Below are 27,840 nucleotides of genomic sequence, written 5' to 3' on the forward strand. Positions count from 1 at the left end.
AGTGGCTGGGGGGACAGGTAAGGGTGGGATTACTTACCTGAACCTGTCTCTTGCAGGCGCCGCTATCTTGCTCGCGCTGCTCCTCTTCAACTCTTGGCGCTTCAGCACCAGGAGTTGACATAACTGCTGCGCGAGAGTACAGCACTGAGGTCTATGGGGGATCCTGCAGACTCTGTATCTTCATCTTGAGTCTAAGAAAGTCAGGCGGTGGAGAAATACAGAGACAAAGTAGTCCCTATTTTTTTTTTTCTGTATATCTCTTGACTGGGTTGGATTTTCAGTAAAATTCTAACACAGTCAAAATTGGTATTTTGTAAATTCTATCGTTTTCAACAATTTTTCAACAATTGCTTCCTCAACGAATAAGAAGAATCTATTCTATTGGGAGTCCCGAGATGTGGCCTTTTCTCTTTCATGGTGTGCCCATCCCTTGATTCTACCTCTTCTGGCCTGCATCTATACCTCCAAATAGGTGTATAGTATGGTATTACACAATGCTGGTAGATACTGGCGGCAGTAGAGTTGCGAAAAGCAGAGTCTGTGTCTCCTAGACATTCAGGGACCTCTGTGAATGGTCCCTCGCACTGCACAAGATAGAGGTTGCTGGGATGAACTACAGTAGTGTTGCATCTGTCAAACCCTGTCTTGTATTGCATGTTTAATATGACTAGAACCATCCACAGACATCTGTGAATTTGTGTGCAAAAAACATTAAACACTTATTGCTGTGCTGTCACATGGCTTTATTACTTTTAAAGGTACACCACATTCACCATAACTACTGCAACTTATTGTAGAAGGTAAATTCTCCATTGTCAAGTGCTTTGACAAAAAAAATACCCAAAGGAATTGCCCCATCACTGTTTGAGTTCAGCCTCTCTGTTTTTCTTAACCATTTAACTGTAGGTGAATTTTAATTAATTTTTTCAACAGCTTTGACCTGACAGAGTGAGTTCAAGCTACCTGGGACAGGATTACTGGGGACCAGAGGATATGATACCCATGGTACTATTGCAGGTCTGGGGTGTAAATATTTTCTTCATTTTTCATTTTAGGGGCACAGGGATTGCGCATGGTGTGCTGTTTTAGGGCCATGGAGCTGGGCATACCCTGATCCACTTATCATTGGGCTAAAGCACTTGAGAATCTCCTAGCCCACTCATACTATTGCCTATCTACCTATAATAACACAGCTTCTGGCTGATGGAATTTTCGATAATGTGCAAATATACCCTTAATGCTACACTCAGTCGAAGCCTCATCAGTGCAGTTTTTTTTTTTTTGGGGGGGGGGGGGGTGGGGGGGGGGATAGGGGGGGAGGGGGGTTTGTGGCTCTTTTCTATCTTGGACTAAATGTTGGAAGCTGAAATGCCTTTTTCAGAATTTTGGCAGCAATCAACTTGTGAGGAGGTTTCCTTCATATATTATACAGGAGAATGGGATTCACAGGCTTCTATTTTCCAGAGTAACACAGTCTGTTAGGCCAATATTAACTCTTACAAATGGAAAGGGGTTTTTCTTTGAATTAAAGTGCCCATAATGCCTTAATATAAATGCTTTTTAAAATAAACTTTCACTTTGAGAAAGCGTTAAGAAACGTATAGAAAAATGTAATAGTTTTTACTGCTGCAATGAAAGAGCAGGTAGAAAGGGTTTCTGGGAGTAAAAATTGAAAAACCATCGAATTGACTACTCAATGTTCTAAGGCTAAGCCAATCAGAATACAGTTAAGCATGGTCCGTGAACAAAAGTACAATAAAAAAAAAAGCCGTCCCGGAACAATAAAAGAATTATAACTTTGACATCTATATTTGTACATATCTAAATGTACATTTTATATAGCAATCTGTTACCTACAATTTTGTGTTGTGTTCTGAGTTTTGACAGAAATATATATGTTTTAATTTTTTTATTCCTAGTCATTTTCTTGAAATTACTCTTAAACAGCCACTAAGTAACTTTAATGCTATTGAATAGGTCTTTGTAGAGTAAATTATGGTCTAAGTATTCAGGGTAGTAGCAAAAATGGCAGCTTTATTGGGGCAAAAACAGCAACGTTTCAACTCAAGCTTCATATAGACCCGGTTGTGTTGAAACTTTACTGCTTTTGCCCCAATAAAGTTGCTATTTTTGCTACTACCCTGAGTGCCTGGACCATTATTTACGCTACATATCTCGGAGTGGGGCCTGGCCAGCCCTGGACCCCGGAGCATCTTGGTGAGTGCGGTATCCATTATTTCTTTACTATTGGATAGGTCTATGACAAAACAAGTAGCCAGTCATCTCTCAAGTCGTGCACCTATGACCTTATAGGTACAGCTGTGTTGGTAAGGTTGCCTGAAACTGGTTAATTGTCTGGTGGCATTCCTCTTCACAGAGGCTACAGGAGAACCTCGGCTCGTTACCAGTAAGCATCCTTGGACAAGACCCGTAACTATATATCTCCCAACCTCAAATCCTTGTTTGAGCAGGACGTTCTTCGCCCCTTAATATCCATTTCTATCATTTTATTGTCCAACAGAATATGTTGGCACTATGTAAATATAGTTCTTGGGGCACCAGTAATAACGAGATTACACTTCACTGGGATCAAGGCCTTCCAAGCTCTCACAGGCATACCACTGTAAACATATTAACATTTATAAACAGAAGTTAGTGTTTGGTTCTAATCATGCTCAGATTTATTTGAAGTCAGATTTTTTTTCTTTTTTTTTTTCTTAACTTTAAGTCTTCATTAGTTTTCTTAACAGAGTGCCAGTTGAGCTGGGATAATCTGGTAAATTCTGAGTATAAACAGCACACAATAGCGCATGTATGCGTATTCTCACACACCCATTAATTGTTTATACAATTAAATAATTGAATTTCAGCCGTTTGGGAAGAAGCCATTTATTTATTTATTTTTCTGGCAATCAAACTGTATATGTATTTTTAAATCTGCTTTCTAGCGACGGTGCTGGAAAATGCGTAGTAACTTAATTTTACAGTTTATTTAATATTTTCCTTGTATGCAGATGTTCATTCAAGTGGCTAGAATATGTTTCCTGCGGGTTCCTCTTGACATATGGTAAACACGCTACACCCAAATCCTGGGAGGTTGGAAGAGGGAAAATGTTTTCCTTGTTATATTTGCAGGGATTTATTTATTTTGTTAATATTTTCTGGTTGGAGAAAATGTTAATATCCTCAATTATGTCAAATGTAACAGAAAATACAATGTCTCTGTCCATTTTTCAGAACTACTAAACTTTTCTACCGTATAGGCAACTAAAAATGTAAAATAAATTAAAAGCTAAAAGTTATGTTCAACTGAAAGTCATCTGGCATACTGCCAGATTAGACTTGGTGGCTAACATATGTTGAAGAAGTGACACCTTAATAAAGCTGACCAAATTATCTCTAACCTGAGTTCCCGAGGCGGCTCTCTAATTAGGCGGTTTAGGCGGCCGCCTAAGGCCTCGCACTGGCTGGGGCCTCGCGGCCGCCTAAACCGCCTGAGGGCAGACTGTGTCAGGTCACTGACCGAGGACCTGACACCAGGAGGGGGCCGGTGGCTTGCCCGGTATGCCGCCGGGTGCGAGGCCCCTCCTGGCTGCCCGGCCGGCCACCGCAGACACGGTCTGCAGCTCCACAGTGAGCAGAGCTGCAGACCATGTGTCTCGCGAAAACCGGCCAATCAGAGCATTGCCACGGATTACCACGGCAACGCTCTGATTGTCTTGCGAGAGTACATGGTCTGCAGCTCTGCAGAGTTTTTTTTTTTTTTTTAATTCTTTATTTTTGTTGTGCATAAAGGCTTACAACAGTGCTTGTATAGCCACATTAGCTCTCACAAGCGCGATTTTCAAAAAGTGATAACAGATATGTGGTATGTAGAGAACATGCACATGTTTTGTAATTTGATTTTACACAGTATTATTAACAAGTTTCACGCAATAACAGTAAAAAATAGGTAGGCATATGCGTAGAGTCGAGTAGTGGTTGAGCAAATATATGCTATGAGGAATAGTGCCATACTAGGGTGATTGAGCGGCTATTTGCACATTTTAATAAGGAAGGACTAAGGTAGCCTGTCGTGATGACTTGGATTATGCAGGGGCATACGTATAGTGCCTTAAAATTAGCGCTTATTAAGTTACATCTGAGTGAGGCAGGCGGAACTTCATTAATATAGCAACGAGAGTCATAGTTTAAACTGATATCGTAAGATCTAGTAGTGTGTGACACATAATTTTTAGGTTAGGCCCTCTGAAGTGTACATGCTATATATGTCAGTTTAACATCTACTGCTGTATATAAGTCAACTAACAGAAAAACAGAATATCATTAAGGGGTCCGATGTAACTTGCCATCAGATTAAGTTCAGTTAGAGTATTCGCCCCCCTACCACAGATCTAGTAGTGCAGCACTTGGAGATATGTCCCAAGTATGGCGGGTGCCTCAGCATGTACAACATGGTGGTTTCAGCCAATGCCACGGCTCAGTGCTCTGGGACAGTCTCTAGGTGTCGGTATGCTGGTGTGGATGTCCCGTTGATCTTGGGGGTCCGCTTCTGGGTAGTAGTGGGGAGTGTTCTGCGGTGGCTGCTGTCTCAGCTTCCTCAGCAACGCCCGGTCCCACCGTGGGTTAGAGTGCCTGTTCTGGATGGTCTGTAGCCCTTGCCTGGGTGGTAGGCTGAATCTTGCCGGGTCTCTGGTGCGATGGGATCCCGCCTGTATTTGGATCTTCCGCGTTTGGTTGCGGCCTCGTCTCTTTCGGCGCCATTTTTGGGCTCTGTTTGCCGAGGAGAATGTACGCCCTTGTTTGATGCTTGCCGGTCCCGTTGTGGGAATCATGTTGAGTTTGGTGAGGAGGTCAGGCTTCTCTATGGGCCGGGCGCATGTGGTGGCGGACATTTTGATGGCGTTCGCTTCTACCCGCCGTCGCGGGCTCTGTCTTGGAGCTTAAACTGGTGAGTGCACCATCAGGCTTTGACCGGGGTAACCCCCACCGGTCCGGGGGGGGGACGGGACAGGGTGTTCGTGTGGCTGCCTTTCCGATGCAGGGCCGGGGAGAGCGGCTGCCTCCCCCCAGTCCCCTTACCTCTGGGCCGCGTCTGGCCAGTTCAGACTCCCGGTCTCCGAGGGGCTGAATTCCGGTTTCAGGCTTGTCGCCAGGGTTCCTATGGCTTTAGTAGGGCTTCCCGGTTCCAGTTAGGCGCTCGGGTTCGGCTAATAACAGTAGTTTTATGGCTCGGTAGTCAGGAGCCCTGCTTGCATGCGACCGCTCGGTTTGCCGGCTTGGCCCCGCCCCCCCAGAGTTTTTTTTTTTTTAATGAAGTATACACACATACAGGTATTTAATATGCCAATATCATCAGAGTTGTAGTTTAGTCTTTTTTTCCCCTTATGTTCCACCTCCTCATAGCCCCCTATCGCTAATCTTCTTTAATTGAACCCGTTCCCTATGCAATAGATTACACACAAGCAGCCTGAGCCTGCTTTGTTATATGGACTAGGAGAGCAGCCATGATACTGCGGAACCTATACATTGGCACGTCTCCTTGATACATGTGACACACTGGGGGAGATTTATCAAAGTGTGAAGACACTTGTCTTTTTGCAAGTAAAATGCATTGACACATGATGCAAATGCTATATGTCCTTGTCTTGCTGTTTGAAATCTGTTTTTATACAGATAACATACATCATGTAGGAGTACAGATCTTCATACATGCATCTTGTCAGTTAAGTTTTAATATTTATTTCCATCTGTTTTCACTCTGTTTTGGTTTCTGGGCTTGCTGTGTTGTGTTGTTTTGGTCAAACTATGTCGTGGAAAAAGTTGTTGCTGTTTTTTTTTGTTGCTTTGTTTTGGTTTTTTCCTTCTTCCAAAACATGCAAATGATTCTACCCAATGTTCATCCCAAGGATGCAAAAATAAAGGTTACCGTGTAAGAAGTCTCATGGAGGTCTGTGCAAAAAAAGTAAAGTTTTTTTTTTTCTTCAATTGAAATAACATCTGTTCTTGTGAAGTGTAACCAAATCAGGTGGGTGGTCCATGCTATTCAGTATTCATTACAACACGCAGGAAAGATCAAACTAAAAACACAGTAAAGGCTTTTTTTTTAACTCTCTAAAGAACTTTGGCCTGGAAGGTGACACCAGCCTCCACCTTTCTCAATGCTTCCAGTTTACTTGGATCATTTGTTTCCAGAAATAGAAAATAATCACGAATCGTTGTATTATTAAATGTCATTATTATTGATCTGGTTAAAATCCAATTGGAAAAGTATAGGACAAAATGAACAGGCATTTAAACCTATAAGGTAATAGGGCGATATTTTTATTACCACCAGGCAATGAATGAGAAAGGAAACAAAAAAGTCCACTCCTTCTTGGGTAAACCAGCACCTAAAATATATAATGTTCCAAGTTAAGAAGACCGTAATAGGTTTAATGTTTCATTAATTTTTTTAACAATAAAATCCAACACATCTGACGGAATTGCAAATAAATGCAGAGTGTCCCTTAATAGGAGCATACTTTTCAGCATTTCATATGGACAAAGAGAGACACTTTAATTTTAGGGATAAAACTGGGGCCATGGGTGTTCACCTCTAAGAATGTTTTTTTTTTTGGGGGGGGGGGGTTATTTGTTTTTCCTTTTTTGTTTTTGTGTTGAACGTTTTGCTCACTGCATTCGCTCTGCAGTCTTCTGCTTTGCTCGCTAACACTTCCTTCCCTCCATTACTTCTTGAGACCTATTAAAATGTAATCCAGCGGAAGCACAGCTGTCTATTTAAATGGGTCCCCCAGAGACCCATGGGATTTGTAGTTTTACAGGAGCTGGCTTTTTTTGCCTAGCTTGGAGATTTTTCTCAACTGCGAAAATGGCTCAGAATTGTGTTTGGAAATCACCTTGTTTCTTTACCACTAGAGAGAGCCAATAAATACATTTTGCCCCATTTTGTATTTTTCTGATGGTTTTTCTTTTTCTCTGTTTTAGATGCAAGTTTTGGACAAGTTTCCTATTGAAGCTGGACAGAAAGATCCCAAGCAAAGAATTATACCATTTCTCCCAGGTAACCCCATTACAGAAATACATTCTTGTTCTTTATACGGACTAAAGACACGCAAGAATTCTCAAGGTTTAATGTTTTTTCACTAAATTGTGAATATTGTTACTTACTTTCTGATTATTCCGTTGACACTAGAGTTATTGTCCTAAAGTCTTTGCCGACATTTCTATCTATGCTAGATGCTGCTTTGGATGGTCCTGAAGGAGGTCCTGCAGACAGCTGACAATGCCATTATCTTCTACAGAACTTCCCTCACATGTGTAGAGAGATTCTATAAGAAGATAACTTGTTACCTTGGGCCTTTGTCCCAAACACCTCCACTTGTCAAGACTTTGAATGTGTCGGGGGAGCAAGAGGGGATAGTAAAGGTACAGAGTACCTACACACCCTGCCACCAAGTTCTAATACTATATATATATATATATATATATATTCTATACCATATACTTTCATTTCCTTAAAGTTGGTAACATGCTTAGACTTGCATCTAACTTAGCTTAGACTTGAGTCATACTTCTAATTCACTGAACTTGTGATACCATTGTGATACCGGGGCTCTGCATCTGTGACAATAACTACTGCAAAGTCAAACTCAAGATATGCTTCACTTCTTCAAACTCAAAATCATGATTTGCTTCGCTGATCACCAATACTAAATAATGATAAGAATCATGAGAATAATCTTTTGCCTCTGTGAATACAATCCCCTCTACCAGTGCTTGTTAAACTTGCCCCTACATATATTTGTAAACTACATTTCCCATAGTGCATAGCCAGCCTAGGATATGTCAGGACCTCGTGGGAAATGTTTTTAAAAAAACATCTGCCGGATCAAGTTTACCCTTTGCCGTCCTAAACTTTTGTAGCATTATCGGCCTCGTACATGAGCGTCGTTAAATAACATTGAGACGTCAAGCAAATGGCTTTCTCTCTCTAATGTCTCGTCCCTTGGTGACCATGAAATATATGTCAGCAACCTTGTATTTCAGCGAACAAACAGTCCCACAGTTCAAGTGTCTGCAGATGTTGTCACTCTCCTGCACCGACTGTTTCTCCCGTGGGAACTCTATTTCAATCGGCTTTGATTTGATTTATTTATTTTGTAGTTGGTGGCTATATAAAGCAGCTAGAAAGTCAGACACGACCCCCTGCAGGAGCACATAAACTTCACAGCTCGCTAATGAATGTGGATACAATGACCCGGAAGCTGCACGTTTTCAAGATCTTACATTTGGCAAACGATTAGTCCTTCATCTAAAAGGGGAGGCGGGGGGATGTTTTCTACCAATCAAAGCTACTGTATTCCCTGTCTTTATAAAATAAAATGTCTGTGAGCACCTGTTAATCTTGGTATATAGGAAGTCCGTGGGCCATGGCTGGTACCAGCGTATGTTACATGTAATCTAGGTTGAAAATAAACTCTGGTTCATCAAGTTTAACCCTTCGCTTGTCTGTTAAACTTCAAACCCCATTGCTCTCTTCTGCAAAATGTCCAAGATACATTGCTTTACCTTGAACACAGCTGCCTAGGAGTGATTTAATTAGAACAGGGGTGCACAAAAGGTAGATTTCCCCATATGCTGTAAAACTACAACATTATGTTTTGCATGTCTTTACAATTCTTTTAGAATGACAAAGCATCTTTGAAGTTGTAATTTTCAGACATCTGGGGATCTACTGTCAGGATTAGTGATGTCCCGAACGGTTCGCTGGTGAATAGTTCCTGGCGAACATAGCTTGTTCGCCACGGATGGCGAACATATGCGATATTTGGTCCGCCCCTATTCGTCATCATTGAGTAAACTTTGACCCTGTACCTCACAGTCAGCAGACACATTCCAGCCAATCAGCAGCAGACCCTCCCTCCCAGACCATCCCACCTCCTAGACAGCATACAATTTAGATTAATTCTGAAGCTGCATTCTTTTTTTTTTTTTTTTGTGTGTTTATTATACATTATCCCCCCATAGCCAGTAACCTGTGTTTATTATACATTATCCTCCCATAGCCAGTAACCTGTGTTTATTATACATTATCCTCCATAGCCAGTAACCTGTGTTTATTATACATTATCCTCCATAGCCAGTAACCTGTGTTTATTATACATTATCCCCTATGGCCAGTAACCTGTGTTTATTATACATTATCCCCCATAGCCAGTAACCTGTGTCTATTATACATTATCCCCCCATAGCCAGTAACCTGTGCTTATTATACATTATCCCCCCATAGCCAGTAACCTGTGTTTATTATACATTATCTTCCCATAGCCAGTAACCTGTGTTTATTATACATTATCTTCCCATAGCCAGTAACCTGTGCTTATTATACATTATCTCTCCCCATAGCCAGTAACCTGTGTTTATTATACATTATCCCCCTCCACAACCAGTAACCTGTGTTTATTATACATTATCCCCCCACAACCAGTAACCTGTGTTTATTATACATTATCCTCCCATAGCCAGTAACCTGTGTTTATTATACATTATCCCTCCCATAGCCAGTAACCTGTGTTTATTATACATTATCCTCCCATAGCCAGTAACCTGTGTTTATTGTACATTATCCCCCCATAGCCAGTAACCTGTGTTTATTATACATTATCCCCCCATAGCCAGTAACCTGTGCTTATTATACATTATCCCCTATGGCCAGTAACCTGTGTTTATTATACATTATCCCCCCATAGCCAGTAACCTGTGTTTATTATACATTATCCTCCATAGCCAGTAACCTGTGTCTATTATACATTATCCCCCCATAGCCAGTAACCTGTGCTTATTATACATTATCCCCCCATAGCCAGTGACCTGTGTTTATTATACATTATCTTCCCATAGCCAGTAACCTGTGTTTATTATACATTATCTTCCCATAGCCAGTAACCTGTGCTTATTATACATTATCTTCCCATAGCCAGTAACCTGTGCTTATTATACATTATCTCCCCCATAGCCAGTAACCTGTGTTTATTATACATTATCCCCCTCCACAACCAGTAACCTGTGTTTATTATACATTATCCCCCCACAACCAGTAACCTGTGTTTATTATACATTATCCTCCCATAGCCAGTAACCTGTGTTTATTATACATTATCCCTCCCATAGCCAGTAACCTGTGTTTATTATACATTATCCTCCCATAGCCAGTAACCTGTGTTTATTATACATTATCCCTCCCATAGCCAGTAACCTGTGTTTATTATACATTATCCCCCCCATAGCCAGTAACCTTTGTTTATTATACATTATCCCCCATAGTCATTTATCGTTGGACCTAGGCAGCATGATGTCTTAGGCCGGCCCAGAGAGTGAGTGAGTGAATAATATAATATATATGTTCAGAAACATATTAGTAATATATGTAATTCGGGTTCATGCAAAGAGGGTGAAAAGGTATTAAAGAAAAACACACTTATTGCATCAAATTTACAAAGCCAAACTTTTAAAAGCTTTCCTCATTTCTTTCTCGGGATGAGGAATATATCGGTTGTAGACTGAGGACAGGGCCGGCCTTAGGGGTGTGCGAGCTGTGCGGCCGCACAGGGCGCCATGGTGCAGGGGGCGCCCTGCGGCCGCATAGCTCACACGGCATGTCTGTTAGCCGCAATGCTAACAAGGCATTTGCCTTGGGCGGCATTTTCCAGGGGGCGGCAAAAAAAGCCGCCCCCCAAATGCCCAAGGCAAATGTCTTGTTAGCCTTGCGGCTAACAGACATGCCGGCGGGCTCCTGGGCGGTCGGGCGGCGCTGGCGGGCGGCTGGCGAGGGAGCACTTCCTCTGAGCTGTCTACTCAGCTCCCTCGCGCACCGCAGAGTGAGACTGGGAGGCGGAGCCGGAATATGATGTCATATTCCGGCTCCCAGCCTCACTCTGCGGCGCGCGAGGGAGCTGAGCAGACAGCTCAGAGGAAGTGCTCCCTCGCCAGCCGCCCGCCCAGCCCAGCAGCCACTGGACCACCAGGGAGGAAGATACCCCCCCCAGCATTCCCAAAGGTAAGGAGGCTGGGGGGGTGTCTAAATAAATTTAAAAAACATTTGTTAATGTGGGTTAGTGTATGTTAGTGTGTGTCTCTGTCTGTTAGTGTGTGTGTGTCTGACTGTGTGTGTGTGGCTGTCTGCCTGTGTGTGTGACTGTTTGCCTATGTGTGTGTGTGACTGTCTGCCAGTGTGTGTGTGTGGCTGTCTGTGTGTGACTGTGTGTGTGTGGCTGTCTGACAGTGTGTGTTTGACTGTTTGTCTGTGTGTGTGTGGCTGTTTGCCTCTGTGTGTTTGGCTGTCTGCCTGTGTGTGTGTGGCTGTTTGCCTCTGTGTGTTTGGCTGTCTGCCTGTGTGTTTGTGTGTGGCTGTGTGTGTGGCTGTCTGCCTGTGTGTTTGTGTGTGTGTGTGGCTGTGTGTGTGGCTGTCTGCCTGTGTGTGTGTGTGTGTTTGTGTGTGACTGCCTATGTGTGACTGTCTGGGCAGACTAGATGGGCTGAATGGTTCTTATCTGCCGTCACATTCTATGTCTGTGTGTGTGTTTGTGTGTGGCTGTCTTTGTATGACTGCCTGAGTGTGTTTGTGTGTGTGTGTGTGTGTATGGCTGTCTGCCTGTGTGTGTGTGTGACAGGGTGTGTGGGAAGGGGTAAGGAGTGGGGGAGGGGGGACGGGAAGGGGGGGCGCTGTGAAGATTTTTTGCACAGGGCGCCCAAATGCCTAAGGCCGGCCCTGACTGAGGATTTCCATCTGCCCAATCTTTTAATAATATGCACTGGAGTGTCAGTGTTGAAGGAGACCGAAGCTGCCCCTATTCTAAATGAAAGACCCGAGACATGGATACAACCCAATCTTAGGAGTAGTGTTCTGATGTAGAAGATGAATTTAGCCATAGTCAGAGGGATTCAGTGAGAGTAGTGGTGAAATGTGTGTGGCATGACTGAGTGTGGGTAAGTAAGAGTCAAGTATTTTAACTGGGCACTAGTTATAGGTGGGATAAAGTGGTATAGCGGATGGATGAGTAGTTTGGTTCGTTTTAGAGGTTTGTAGAGAAAGTATATAGTGATCATGATTTTTAGCGATATCCAATATTTTTAAGGTGGTCTCAAACAAACATAAAATGCTATATAAAACACGTGTGCGTTTCAGGGCCTGCCAGGGCACAGTGTCACACCAGTGCAACTCATATCTGGTGTAACAGTAGTGTACATTTAAAAAAAAATACAGGGGGCTTGTTGTCACCTTTCGGGGACCCTTGGTGTTGTACGTGGCTGGGTGGAGGAAGAGACCTTCAATGACATCAGTGAGGACAAGGAACGGGACATGGCTAGCTTGGTATCCAACCTTGTGCAAATGGGGAGTTTGCGGTTGTGCAAATGGACTGTTTGCGGTTGTTTGTGGTGCGTTAAACGGGGAGTTTGGTCTGTCACTGTGAAGCGGGCGTAACCCTTACACTACCTGATCGATACAACATCATACCTGATGTTTTAAAGCAAGTTATTCCAAACAATTTAGGAATGTAAGGTGATTTATGCCCTTTATGGATTAAAACCAGACTCTGCATCAACTATGTAATTTTCCATGGGAGTTTTGCCATGGATCCCCCTCCGGCATGCCACATTCCAGGTGTTAGTCTCCTTGAAACAACTTTTCCATCACTATTGTGGCCAGAAAGAGTCTCTGTGGGTTTTAAAATTTGCCTGCCTATTGAAGTCTATGGCGGTTCGCCTGGTTCGCCCGTTCGCGAACATTTGCGGAAGTTTGTGTTCGCCGTTCGTGAACGGAAAATGTTATGTTCGCGACATCACTAGTCAAGATCCTATCCTGACAACCAAGGATTATGTTTCTTTCATTTCTATTTCTTCAATAACAGTTTATACACTAACTATGTTTTGCCACTAGTGGCCTCCCTAGCCTCTTGGTCTGAACTTACCTTCATCATCCTCACCTGCCTTGACTACTTACAATTCCTACAAAAGGCTACACCCAACTCAACACAGGGCCTTTACAATGAAGTTGATGGTCAACCAGAAAGACTTTTGTTCCTGGCTCCTGTAATCTTACCTATGGACTTACCTTCTCTGCTTCCTTCCTATTGGAGACCAACCTGATCTACATTATCAACCTTTTGTTGCCAACCTGCTCCATACCAACCTGAACTACACTACTATCCTTCTTTATCTTGCCAACCTGCTCGGTACCAACCTCAACTATGCTACTATCCAGTTTTAACTTGCCAACCTGCTTTATACAGTAAAAATAAAATTAGGTCATTTAAAAATAGGTTATTTTTACTGTATTCTATTCTCTTTGATGGTTTGTAAGGGAACTTCATACCCTTAGGTTGCGGCCCTACATTTATCTTAGCTTCTTGTTGAAAATTTTGCGCTGATCCAGCAACTATTTATCCAACCTGCTTTATACCTACCAGATCTCCACAACCGACCTGCTCTATACCAACCTGCTTAACACCAAACTGGACTTCGCTACTAATTATTATTGCATGGCGTTATTTACCCACTTTATCAGTGATCCTTCCAATTGGGGGCTGATTCCCATAAATTTCTATTTTCCCTGTAATTCCTAAAAACCTACTGTTCTGTTCTGTTTACTTATTTTTCTATATAACCTATATTTTCATCCATGGGTATTTGCTTCTGTCTAATTATATCCTGTTTTATAACCCGTCTGGGGCATATTGCCTAAACCACTGTTTCTCCTATTTTCTCTCTCCCTATAATTTCATAGAATTTCCTGTTCCTTTATAATGTCCAAACTAACCAATAAAGAACCTAACGGTAGCTCTGGCCAAAGTCTCTTATCTAACCTGCTCAAGACCATGACATCTACCTTTTGGGCACTTGTGGATTGGAATGTTGCTACGACAACAATACAAAACATGTATAAAGTGTCATGGACAAGATGCTTGTTATTCTATAGTAGAAAACTAACAGGATGGTGGCATACATATACATAGTGTCATATATAAAGTCAATTCCAGGTACAGGACATTTTCTCATCCATTGCATTTATTTTTTCTGGGGACTCGTGATTTCCACAAATTACTGCAAGTTTATGGACACTGCACATTCGCCCTGTTCTTATAGTAACCTGCTAAGGGACATGGGTTAGGCAAACTGTAATGAAGTCCTCTAGCTACCCTATACTTGTACAGTTGATTTAACTTTGCTATTGTAATTGTAAATGCTTCATCACGCGTTGAATCTCTGGGAGGTGGGGTAGGTGGAGCATTCTAACCTCTCGCAATAAAATGAAATGCAAGCAATTAGAAGGGGAGTAGCTATCCCATGATGAGTGGTAAGAATGCAGTTAAATGGACACTATCAAAGGGCAGGTTCAACCTGCTGAACCTTCAGTCTATCCAATGATCCAGGTATAACTCACCTAGCTGTAAGAATGTTACCTAAACTCGCACTGCGGCCTACCTAGCTAAGTACAGCCCTGAAACCTCATGGCAGACAATAAGTCAGGCTTAATTTAATTAGAGCCTCATCAGCTACTTAACGTGTCAATCAACGTGTGATGTATGAGTTGGCGGACTAACGCAATACCGCTTGCTCCAGTTACGCAATACCCCTTCCGCCCCCCTCCACAATAATAATAAATAAATAAATTCAGAAAAGGTCAGCCAAGAAAGCACTCAATTCTCCTTTTATCTCATGAGATATCACCTAGCTCACTTACGCTGTACCGGTTTCTGTTCACAATTCTTTAGCAAAGTTCTTACACAGGTGTGCATTATGTGTATATCAGCAGCATCAAACACGAAGGTTATCTGGGCAATCCCATAAACAGGTAATTAAAGAAACGCTAAATAAGTGTTTACTTAAATATAAAAATGCAGTAGGAATACTTGGAATGCATTTAGAATTTTACAACTTGACCCAGCATCTATATGTTTGTGTTACCTGGACAGTTCTGTGTGATATGCCCTGCAAGCAATCCTGGGCATTCTTGTGCCCACTTGTGATCTCTTTGTATGTTTTGTTTTGCTGCTTAGCAACTTCTGTGTCTAGGTTTTGTCCTTCAGACACTTTGTGTTTGTGCATTTGTTGAACTCTACAACAATTTGCATTTGTACATGTGTGTAACTTGTTTAATGCATGCAAGTGCGCTATCCAAGGTACAGATCAAGGTACATGGCTGCATGTGTGACAGTTTGTGTACATGTGTGGTCTTGATGGTAAATCACATTTATGCATGTGTTATCTCTGTCAGAGTTTGTCTTCCATGCGTGTGATCTGTGTGACCGTTTGTTTCTGCATGCCTTTAACCTGTGTTATGCAACATTCAAATGCATCAACTCAGACAGAGATCATGTATGTGGCCAGGGTTTTGTGTATCTGCTTGTGTATTTCTGAATACATGTGAGCTTCGCTAAGCTTCCATGCATGTGAAGAGGCAGAGATCACGCATGTGGCTTGCGTGGCCAGTTCTGTGTCTGTCCTGTGAAACGTGCCAATTAATTAAATGAGAATAATGAAATGGGTTAGAGGTTCCTTTCCCACTCTCAAACCAAACACTGCTATAATTTATTTTATTTATTTTTGGCTTGATAAAATCAGTTAGAATAATTTGCTGAAATTTGAGTTTCCTCTGTTGGCAGATTTTACTTTGATTTGCACCAACTTGCTACACCCCCTCTTTACACTTGCTGAACTAGAGAGGTCTTGTTAGGTTTTCAGTGCTGGAGGGACCAAGCCTATTGGGACAACGGTGAAATATGAGCAAATCTAATTAGATGTTCTTTTGTTTTGGTTGGGGCCATGCAAGCCCTAGCATGCCCGACTGTATAGGTTATGTCCATGTGTTCACTGACTAATGGGCATAGAATGTCGGAGATAAATTTAATTATTTAGGCATTTGTTTGACTGGAAACTTAAATACCATTTTTTTCTTTTGTTAGGGAAGGTTTGGGTAGGGTAGGGAGTCGATCTAACCCAAAACAGTTATCTGTGCAAATGAACTGTTTTGTTAGAATTCATCAAGCTTTTACACAATTTATTTGCAATGAGCCAGTAGATGCAGAATATTTTGATGTGAATTTCAATACTCGCAGCTTAGTGAAAAATACCCTGAACAGCTCAGAGTTTTGATTCCTGGAACATGGTAAAAATGACATGACCTGGCCCAGGTTATACACTGTGGAAAGGTGGGGGGAGGGGGCATGCCCCAATATCCCAATGCACCATCAGTTGAGCTTTTTTTTTTTGTAAGCACACAAAGTATTCTGTTTACTATACTGTTTTGTTTTTCAAAGAGAGATACAGTTGAGATGCATTTAGTACTTTAATTTGAGTACTTGGAGCTTCCTAACACTTGCCGCAGTAGTGCGTATGTGTTGCTAATAAATGCTTTTATTTTTAATTCATCCAGACATTCAAGTCTATGCTGGTTTAGCAGCAATCTGTGCCCGTGTATCCAGTAAATGTTTATGTGCATTTTGACTCATGCCTTTCTGAATGCAACTTTACAACCTCTCAAGTTTGCTTCTTTGAATAGACTTAAAGCATTTCCTGGCATTCTACGGAGAATCTGACATCACTGGTCTAGGTTTACAAAACAGCATTGTGAAATTGTGGTCGTGGTGATCACTAAAGAGATCACACTGAAAGGTAAATTAGGGAAACATGGATGATAAAGGAATGGTGGGGTAGATTTTAAGAAAGCCAAACACATATTGCCCGAGAGCAAAGTGCTAAATATCTAGTAACATTCTATTGGTATGCAAAGTGACGGCTAATTATTTAGCACATAAATGCAAAATAGCAGCAGCTATAAATATCCCTAAACTGAGATTAAAAAGCGGTTGTTTCAGGTGAAATGGCCAAACCCTGCACCCCTATAAAAGAACAGCCCAAGCACCATAACAACAACAGTATATCATATACGCACACACAGGCTCTACTTATCTAAACATGCATGCATTATATGTGTGCTCCTGAGACCAATAGCTACAACATATAAAATACAGCTCAATAAACTTCAAGTTAAAGCCCCTAAAAATAAATTCAAATATCTTACTTGGGTGATATAATAGAAGGTTAATGCCCAGAGATAAAGACATTATGGATTATTGCTTTTGGAGTTATGAAAGATCTAGCCCCACCCCCGGTGACAAATAGACCAGAATGTTCACTATTGCACATGATCGATAGAAACATACCAGAGAAAGATTTAATTTTAATAATTCATGTAATGATGGCCTCAAAGACTGTTATAGCCAGAAAATGGAAACGACAAATAGTACCTAGTATACAAGAACTTATACAACAGGTCAAACATCAGATAAGGATGGAAAAAGGATATGAATGGCTAAGTGAAAAAGCCATACAGAATAACAGGATGTATACAAACTGGTTAGAATATGTAGATAGGTTTAAACTCCGACAGCAAATATTATAAATAAGGAAATTGTAGCATGTACTATAATTGTATTTCATACTTTTCTAATAATATACTATTAAAAAGATAATAGTAGGCCTCTGAATCGTCCTGATTATAGCAGGACAGTCCCTATTTCAGGGACTTGTCCCGACATCCATTTGTTCCTTGGTCTCCATTTTTGGAGACACTTGGAAACTGTCAACAGAAAGTGTAGCACGAGCACATCACTCCGCTGTAAGACCATGCAAAGAGCACATTGGGGACAGTGACTGCAATTCATGTCATTGGCCTGCCCTCTTTTACCCTATTGGATGGTATGTAATTAGGATTTATTGACATGACCAAACATTGCATAAATCTGACACAAAAGTCAATGTATCCTATTTTTGTTAGGTTCTATTCTATACGAATCTAATGACTTTGCGCTCATCCCATTTACATGGGTCATCCATTCTATTTTTTTTCCGTTTTATACACTGATTTGCACTGGCATATATGGTGTTTATTTACAATGCTTTTTGTTTTAAGCTTTCTCGTATTTTCTGTACTAAGGAGAGTTTAGTTTTGCTTTAGTTCTCAGGGATATTCCAGATTTTTTTTTATTAGTCTCCCAAAACGGCTTAATTTGCCAAATACTCACATCATGTCAAATGGGAAATCATTTTTGCTGTTGTCAGTGTTGACATCTGGTAGACAGAATATGGCAGCAACCCTCAATAACACGTTGGATAAGATTGTAAATTCACATAGTTAACACATTTCTACCTTGTATCGTCAAACTCTTTTATTGCAATTTTTTTTTTTTTTTTTTAATTCTTTATTTTTGCACACGATGGGTAAGGCAAGAATTAGACAATTCGAAGGCTTGCGCAGAAGCCAAAGTACAAAAGAACAGTTTTGTGAACGTAATAATGAAAATATGCCCATATCACAAGCCCCCTTGTAAATGCTATACAACTTGCCCCCCATCGAGGATTTTGTGTTTTTTATATGGCATCAGTATTCAAATTCTCTACTCTTGCCCGCAATTGTCAAAACAGAAACAATATGACCGTGTGGCCTGCGCAGAAGCCTGAGCGTAAAAGAGCATTCTTAACCAGAAGCAATCTTAATCGATATCTGTCTACAAGACACGCCTATCCCTAAATTCCATTCCACCCGCCTCCCATCGGGGATTCGGTATCAGTCTAATATGTTTTGGTTTAAGTCCCCGGTGTTCGATTCGACAGGAGGCACAAGTACATAAAGCTACGTGTCAGGTGGGTAGTAGCTAACGGTGGTGATTCGAGAAGCGAACTGATAGCAAATGCAAAACCACCCCTGGCTTCCCCGTTTAGGTCATCTATGTCAACTGGCTCTCAATGAAGGTTGTTTATAAGTCTCAGGCAATTCTAAGTCGTCCCCTAAGGGGCTTAGTAGGGAAGGGAACCGGATAATACCAGGTCTCCACCTTCCCTTATCACACCGATCGCACCTGAGGAGATGTTGGTAAGGCAGGCAAAATAAGGAATAAGATAGAATTAGACCTATGTTATAAAGAGAGACCCACCCCCATCGCTCGAGAACCGAGAAATAAGGGTTGTCGAAGAAGAAGGAGAAAAGGGAAAAGTCCAGATAGAGAGAAGAGAGAAATGAGGCGAGGCGCCGGAACCGGGGCGCGGCAAGAGCGGGACGACCAGCCTGGGCCAGCGCGGGACGGAAAAAACCCCAGGGTCCCCCAAACCCCATCATACTGATGTATATGGTCCGTCTACGTAGATCCTGCTAAACTATTATCCCAGGGCTCCCAAAGTTTTATGAATTTCTCCGTCGTCCCCTTCACTCGTGCTGTCAGATCATCCATCAGTCGGCAGTCTCGAATCCTAGATATCACTCCCGAAATCTCCGGCCCTGCAGGAGAGAGCCAAGCTGTGGCAATAGTTCGTCTAGCCCCAAGGGTTATTTTGTGGACAAGAGTCTGCTCCCTTTTGGTCCATCCGTCAATGGATCTGTTCAGTAGGTATACCCACGGGTCTAATAGTAGGGGCTTGTTAAAGGTCTGCGTCAATAGGCCTTCAACTGCCTTCCAGAAGTTGCGTAGTTTCGGGCATTCCCACCACATGTGGAGGTACGTACCCCTGGTACCACATCCCCTCCAGCAATCATCCGTATCCAGTTTGCGCATCTTATAGAGTTTGACAGGAGTGGTATACCAGCGGAACATGGTCTTCCATGTTTGTTCTTGGAGGGTGACGCAAACGGATGAACTTTTGTTAGCTTCCCACATTTCCTGCCATTCCACTCCTTCCAAAACTTCTCCCAGATCCGCCTCCCACTGGGCAGCGTAGGCCAAACGGCCCCATTCTTTGTTCTCCGTGCTAAGGTGGGCGTACAAGTGTGTTATCATACCCTTGGGGACGGTTCCAGCTCGGCATAATTTCTCATAGAATGTCAACCCTGCTTGCGCAGCTCCTTTTATGTGGGGCTTTCTAGCAAAGTCCCGAATCTGAAGATAGCGAAAAAAGTCCGTTGGTGTTAAGTGGGATTCTCGCTGAAGGTCTGCGAATTGGACTATCTGCCCATTATGGTAAAGTTGATGAATCCGCTGCAACCCTATTCTTTCCAGATTCTGAAATTCTCTAGGAGCCATTCCCGGCGGAAATTCCCTATTCCGGAGTATCGGGGTTAAGGGGGAGGGGGATGATGCCAGTCCGTATTTGCGACCGTTCTCGTCCCAAATGCGGAGTGAATTTTGAATGGACGGGCAAAGTGCCCGTATCCGAGGCCTATGGTCCTTCGGGACCCACATGGTAAAATGGGGGACGTCCCACCCCGTTATCTCGGATTCTATCTCCACCCACCGCCTCACTTCCGGCGAAGAGTGCCACATCGCTACCTGTGTCAACTGGGCAGCTAAATAGTAGAAATATAGGTTCGGTAGGCCCAATCCCCCTCTATCCTTACGTCTGTATAGGACCTGTCTAGATATCCTATGTCTCCTATTCTGCCAGATGAACTCACCTATTGATCTTTGTAACGGAGTCAATTGGGTTTTTGTAACTCGAATAGGTAAAGCCTGGAATAAAAACAGAATACGTGGGAGGACGTTCATTTTAACCGAGTTGATCCGTCCGATCCAGGAGATTGGCTTGTCCGTCCACTTCTCTAAATCTCCAGTCAATGTTCGAAGCATGGGGTCATAATTAGCGGAGTATAGGCGTAGTGGGTCAGCCGTAAGTTGAATGCCCAAGTACTTCAAGGCCTCCCTTTCCACTCGAAGTCTGTAGGTCTCTCGGATGCGGTGTACGTCGGTATCTGGCATGTGAATCGGCATTGCACTGGTCTTTTCCATGTTGGCTTTATAACCCGATGTCGCGCCATACTCCCTTATGACCTCTTGTAGAGCAGCCATAGAATCCAAGGGGTTGGTGATGGTAAGGAGGACATCGTCGGCGTACGCCGATACAGTGAATTCACTATTTCCCACCCGCACACCCCTTATGTTCGGATGTTGCCTTATAGCTTGGAGTAGTGGTTCCAGTGCTAGCACGAATAGAAGGGGGGAGAGTGGGCAACCCTGTCTGGTTCCGTTATATAGCCGAAATGGCGTCATAGGGGCTCCTGTAATCTGTACTTGTGCCCGTACGTCGTGGTACATAGCCTTCGTGGTTGTTATGTATTCGTCCGGGAACCCCAGATGTTTCAGCACCGTGAACAAAAATTGCCACCTCACCCTATCAAAAGCCTTTTCTGCGTCGATAGCTACCACTAACGTCGGCATTTTTGAGGTAGCTTGCTTCCAGATCAGGTCGATGTTCCTCCGAGTATTTTCAAATAGCTGTCTGTCCTGAATGAAACCCACTTGGTCGGCGTGGACCAGATAGGTCAGCAACGGATTCAGTCTTTCTGCTTGTATTTTCGCTAAGATCTTAAGATCATGGTTGATCAGTGAGATAGGTCTGTAATGTTCAGGTGCAAGGGGGTCCTTGTCTGGTTTGGGTATCAAAACGATAGTAGCGAGGGCCATGGTCGGATCCAGCTGATCCCCCTGCCTGAGAGCGGCAAAGAGCCTAGTCAGTGGAGGCGCTAGTTCTTCCTTAAAAATTTTATAATAGGAGCCATCGAAGCCATCTGGTCCCGGTGCCTTGTTGCCTTTCAAGTCGGAAATGGCTTTATAAACTTCCTCCTCGGTGATATCAGCAGCAAGAACACTCACTGTTTCCCTCTTGAGTTTAGTCATCCCGAGCTTATCGAGATATTCGAGTATGGTCCTTTCTTCAGTTTCATCATATGTCTGTTTATCTGGAGTATGGTTGTATAATTGTTTATAAAAGTTCTCAAAAACCCGAGCAATCTCGTCGGGCCTTGTTCTGGTCGTGCCATCTGGGTGTCTTATTGCTGTTATGTGCGTACGATCCTGTTTGGGACGCAGAGTCCTGGCTAGGAGTGAATCCATTTTATTGGATTTTTCGTAAAAAGTCCGCCTCGACCACACCATGGAGCGTGCCGCATCATCTAGCAGTAAAGTCCGAATATCCCTCCTAACCGCCTCCAATCGCTCGTAAGTCTCTGTGTCAGGGGCCGTTTGGTGTTTTAGTTCAAGGGTCCTCAGCCGTCCCAGCAATGTTTCCAATCTAGAATGTTTCTGTTTCTTTCGTCTGGTAGCCAACTTGATGAGAGATCCCCTGATCACAGCCTTATGTGCTGCCCAGTTTATTGCAATTTTAATGTGGAATTTTTAAATGGAAAACTACAGTTTGAATTACTTTTTATAAAATGATTAACGTTTGCGTTCTCTTCCTTTATAGTGAGATTTTCCTGAATAAGTTAAGTTTTTTTTGGGAAGCCTTGATACTCCTCTTCACAGACAGAGATTTACATATATTGTTATACCAAAGAAAAGAAAATGTTACTTGCGCTTTCTCCTTAATCCCTATGTATATTTAGACAAATGGAGGTAATTTAGTTGCTCCAATGGCCATTGGAGGGATGCCGCCTGCTTCTTTTCTTTGGTTTTTACTATATATTGGGGCTGATGTGTGTTGTAGTCCTTGCTGCTTAAGCGCAGGACTTCTCTTTTTGTATTTGTATTTACTTTGTATCACACAGCCTGGTTACAATGCTGCTACCCATCCCATGTGTTCCCTATTAAGGGTTAATAAGTAAAGGGGTGTATATAAAAAATACCCCTTTCTGTCTCATTAGAGATATCTTTGCCAGAAGCTCAAGGAAGCAGGCTGAAGGGTCAGTGTTAGGACCCGCTTAGGGGGGTCTGCCTTGACGTTGGCAGGCGGGCATCCCTCCAATGGCCATTGGAGCAACTAAATTACCTCCATTTGTCTAAATATACATAGGGATTAAGGAGAAAGCGCAAGTAACATTTTCTTTTCTTTGGTTTTTACTATATATTGGGGCTGATGTGTGTTGTAGTCCTTGCTGCTTAAGCGCAGGACTTCTCTTTTTGTATTTGTATTTACTTTGTATCACACAGCCTGGTTACAATGCTGCTACCCATCCCATGTGTTCCCTATTAAGGGTTAATAAGTAAAGGGGTGTATATAAAAAATACCCCTTTCTGTCTCATTAGAGATATCTTTGCCAGAAGCTCAAGGAAGCAGGCTGAAGGGTCAGTGTTAGGACCCGCTTAGGGGGGTCTGCCTTGACGTTGGCAGGCGGGCATCCCTCCAATGGCCATTGGAGCAACTAAATTACCTCCATTTGTCTAAATATACATAGGGATTAAGGAGAAAGCGCAAGTAACATTTTCTTTTCTTTGGTTTTTACTATATATTGGGGCTGATGTGTGTTGTAGTCCTTGCTGCTTAAGCGCAGGACTTCTCTTTTTGTATTTGTATTGTTATACCGCATTATTTGGCCTTAAGGAGCTTCTCTAACCATAAAACGTTTCAATAAAACTCTGTTTTTGGATGGGATAAGCCTTGCTGGTATGTTCTCCCTCTTAAGGTGGAATAAACTTACCTTTGATCCCGCACCGAGTCCAGGTTCTCCTGCAGCCTCTGGTGACATTGTTCCCCCTCATTGCAGGGCTGAAGAAAGATTTATGGTGACATGGAGGGGGGTATGATGCCATTGGTTGTCCATCGCCAGCATTCAACTACAATACATGTGTTTAGAAATCAGACTGTGTAAATAAGATGCAGTGTGTTTGTTATAAATTACATTGTAGTTCCATAAATTATTAGCAAATCACATAACATTCCTCAGAATAGTCCCAACCCACATCCCTAAAACTAAAGTGTCCCTCTTTGTCCATTTGAAATGTTGTGAGGTATGGTATAGCCCAGGGATAGGCAACCTTCGGCACTCCAGATGTTGTGGACTACATCCCCCATAATGCTCTTACACCCACAATGCTGGCAAAGCATCATGGGAGGTGTAGACCAAAACATCTGTAGTGCCGAAGGTTGCCTTTGCCTGGTATAGCCAATGTTTTCGCTGTTCCCTCTCTTTATGTTGTAAGTTGCCTGTCTCTCTTTTTTTTCCATCTTTCCTTCCTCTCTGTTCCCTGTCGGCCTTTTTCAGGATGGTACTCCTCCAACCCCTTTAAGTTGAACATCCCCTTCTTGAGATCCTACTACCCACCCCCACCTCTTGAGATGGTACTACCCACCCCCCAACCTCTTGAGATGGTACTACCCCCACAACTCTTGAGATGGTACTACCCACCTCCACCTCTTGAGATTTTACTACCCATCTCCACCTTTTGAAATGGTACTACCCACCCCCACCTCTTGAGATGGTACTACCCGCCACCACCTCTTGAGGTGGTACTGCCCACCCCACCTCTTGAGATGATACTACCCACCCCTACCTCTTGAAATGGTATTACCCACCCCCACCTCTTGAGATGGTACTACCTGCCACCACCTCTTGAGGTGGTACTACCCGCCCCCACCTCTTGAGATGGCACTGCCCACTCAGAACTCCTGAGATTATACTACTCACCCCCACCTCTCAAGATGGCACTACCCACTCCCAACTCCTGAGATGGTACTTTCTCCCATTCTTGCCTAATTCAGTTCTATTATTCAGTATTATTTAGCGTGCAGGATTCTGTTCATTTAAGGAATTGTCGTTCTTCTTTACACAAACTGCTGACTAGCTAGTGCTTTTTTTTTTCTCTCTCTTTCTCTTGAATCCAGACAATGGTTTTTCTTCATGGCTGTAATTATTTTTAAAAATAACTCTCAAACCATTCATCTAATGTGGATGGCGGGCTGGTGGTCTGGAGTCCTGCACACATATACTCCTAGTCGAACAATCAATGCATACCACCCTCGACTGCATTTGTCTTCCTCATGTAGACAAAAAAGTAACAGTGGGCTCCATGCTTGATCATTTCAGGGGTCTCCATTTCCGTTACCCCTCAGATTGCTAAACATTTGGTTAATTAAGAGCATGGCAGATGTACACTCTCAATGCCCTTATCTTCCCTGCAATGTTTCATTAAAAAAATGATACCCTCTGTATAATATTTGAATTATTATTTAATTAGTATTTAAATGTGTTGTTTAGTAGTTACGCCTGTACATAGTGCGAGCCAAATGAGCTAATTTATAGTTAAAATAAATATTGAATTTGATTTGTTTGATCTACTTAGTCTTTCCTGCTGTGTATTGGCCGCTCTATCTCTGTGTGACATGGCTGTATCCCACAAGAACTATGAGAATTATAGGATTCTGTGTGCGACCCATAGGGATAGTGTGCCTGCCTGCTATTCTATTGGTCATTCTACAACACGATGAGGTGATCTTTAGAGTAGAATATAATTCTTGAATGTCTGTTTTGCTAAAAAATTCTAATACAAAATGTAGTTTTTTATATTATATTTGTCAAATTTTTCCCAATTGATATGTACGTGAATGTGAAAGTTATCAATCCCTCAATTCGTGGATAGCGGGTTCACTACACAAATACCTGGAACTCAAAACAACCAAAATAAGCAATAGGGGTTACTTATATGATCTACACTGTGGCCAATGGCATGAGAGTCTGGAGCCAGGTTAGTAACTGTACTCCTGTATTCCATTCTCTGCGTCTGATTGATTTGCAGAATCCGGGCCCAGCAGATATTTTTAAGGATCTCCTGTTACCATATCATGCTAGTCGTTCACTTCAACCTGCAATTTCGTAGCATTGACAGCATGACTCGCTAAATAGTGAATTATAGAGAACTGACAAGGGAACCAAACATTTTAGCACGAGGTAGCGAAAAAGGGAAAATATGCAATTTTTTTTTTTTTTTACTTTTTCCAAATTGACTCGTCTGGCCTAAAACGTGCAGTCTTTTCGTCTATTTGCCATAATTCTCACTTCAGTGGGTAGGCCTTAGTGAGAAAAATAGAAAATATCATTTAAGAAAAAAGATAAAAATTATATTTGCGAAACTGTAAAATATTTTCTCTGTGTATTTACTTATTTTACAGTTTTTGAAAACTGCAATTCTTGTTAAGCGCAATAATTTCTTCAATACGTGTGTACATTTTCACTTTAAACGCCTAATCTATAGTACACCATATTACAGCTAATTAACAGCAAGGGACACATCTTACATTACTAATCTGTTAACAACCTCCTGGAACAAGCTACCTTTTCATTACTGGGCAGTGTTTTAAAGAATTCTGCCTTGGCAAGAAATACGATGTTCTTACTTTTTTATTTATTTATTTGCTGAGGGCATGATTTGGTTTGTTTAGCAGGCGTTGAGAGCATTTAGTCTAGGTTTCTCTATGCCTGCATTAATACCTACAGTCTGCTGTGTTAATGCTTTGCCGTTGTGGTCAGGATCACAGTAAATAACGGTATAATAATATACTTTTTCTAACATGTCTGGTGCGTTGGGATTTGTCTTGCTAGATAGCGTGCCAGTTATCAAATCACAGTCTAAGTGGCAGCTCCCCCTTCCCCTTTCATTATACCTCTGATCTAAATCAGGGTTATATTTACTAAAATGTAGATTATGGAGAAATTCAAATGTTAGGGCCAAATAGGTGATCGGAAAATATATCTGACTTAAAGAAAAAAACAAACCAACAAAAAAAATCTCTACATTTCTATTTTGACTTCATAATGACCTAAGATTTTAATTACAGTTTGAAAACCCGACAATTCACACTGTAGTAAATATACAATATTAAATTAGGAATTTGGAAGGTCTGATGAGAGAATTCCACATTTCCAGCCAAAAAGGTTTGCTGGAAAAAAAGATGCATTTGGGAAGTTTTCCAAATGATCTCTTTTGGCCTACAATTTGCCTTGTGTATACTCTACAGTTATCCATCACTTTGCTGAATTAACCTACTTTGCCTATTCTGATTTTTCTAAATATCTTGAGAATGGTAATGTGGAGCGATATGAACTAGTGGTATTTGGGATAAAAAAAATTCTGTTTTGCTATGGAGCTCTGTGATACTCTCATGTGCACGACATATTGCTGTGAGTTTTATTGTAGTGGAGCAATGTGATGCCCTCATACATACAACACATTACTAGGAGTTTTATTTCTTTGGAGCTCTGTGGATAACAGATAATTATTTTCCAGGATATCAGGAGAGTAAGTTAGATAAACCCCAGACAAAGAAAAAACATGTAATTTAGTTAAATCATAAATGGAAGAATATACTACTGTTAATGCAAACAAAGTTCATAATTATAATTCATACCTATACACTGATGACAATTCTACAATGCAGAACACTTAAGACAGCCAACTGCTGGTGGAAATGTAACCGTTTAGGTGCTGTCACTATGGAGACCTGTACAGGTAGGCTTCCAATGTAACATGGCAGTCTAGAATGATACCGATGGCAGTGTAAAGGGCGGTTTCTATATCTTTCATGTACAATGCAAAATGCTGGTGTCAGGCAGCCCTTCGTGTTCCCAATTAAGATACGCAGTAGATCAAGGGTGTCCTGCATCCGCTGGGCTTTGTGTATCCCTGTGCAAGATAATACAAAAATGGCTCCCAAATAAGAAATGCTAAATCTTCAGTATCTTCAGTTGGTGTGAATGGTGATAGAAACACTAGGTTTAGTTTTTGGATTGTTCCGTTCTACATATGATAAAGTGTTTGGCAAACTTTTTTTTTTTTCATGAATATTTTATTGAGAGAGTAATCGATATAAACAGTTTCGTTAAAAAAAAAACACACGTATATTGGCAACCATTCAGTGAAACTTCCAGGAAGAACTAAAGGTAACACGTTACGTTATATATAAATAATTATGCACATACTCTACAAAAGAAGAAACAAATGAATAAAATCATGCAGAGTTGTGCCACCCCTTCCTGCTCTGCTCTTGTATAAATTTGAAGGGTACAAACCATACACCAAATAACAAAACGAATTAAACAGAAACATGATTATTACACAGGGATAATTGCGTTGGGAGCCG

General features: G+C 41.9%; 1 protein-coding gene across 3 annotated transcripts in view; it reads left to right on the forward strand.

Moving 5' to 3' along the window:
* The window catches only part of SH3PXD2A (SH3 and PX domains 2A), a 266,755-nt gene that overhangs the window by 78,926 nt on the left and 159,989 nt on the right, over positions 1-27,840 (forward strand). For all 3 annotated transcript variants that reach the window (XM_063434631.1, XM_063434633.1, XM_063434632.1), the window contains exon 3: positions 6,988-7,063. In XM_063434631.1, coding sequence (XP_063290701.1) covers positions 6,988-7,063 — 76 coding nt within the window. The remainder of the gene's footprint in view (positions 1-6,987; positions 7,064-27,840) is intronic.

Source organism: Pelobates fuscus, chromosome 10 (assembly GCF_036172605.1).
Source record: "Pelobates fuscus isolate aPelFus1 chromosome 10, aPelFus1.pri, whole genome shotgun sequence".
NCBI lineage: Eukaryota > Metazoa > Chordata > Amphibia > Anura > Pelobatidae > Pelobates > Pelobates fuscus.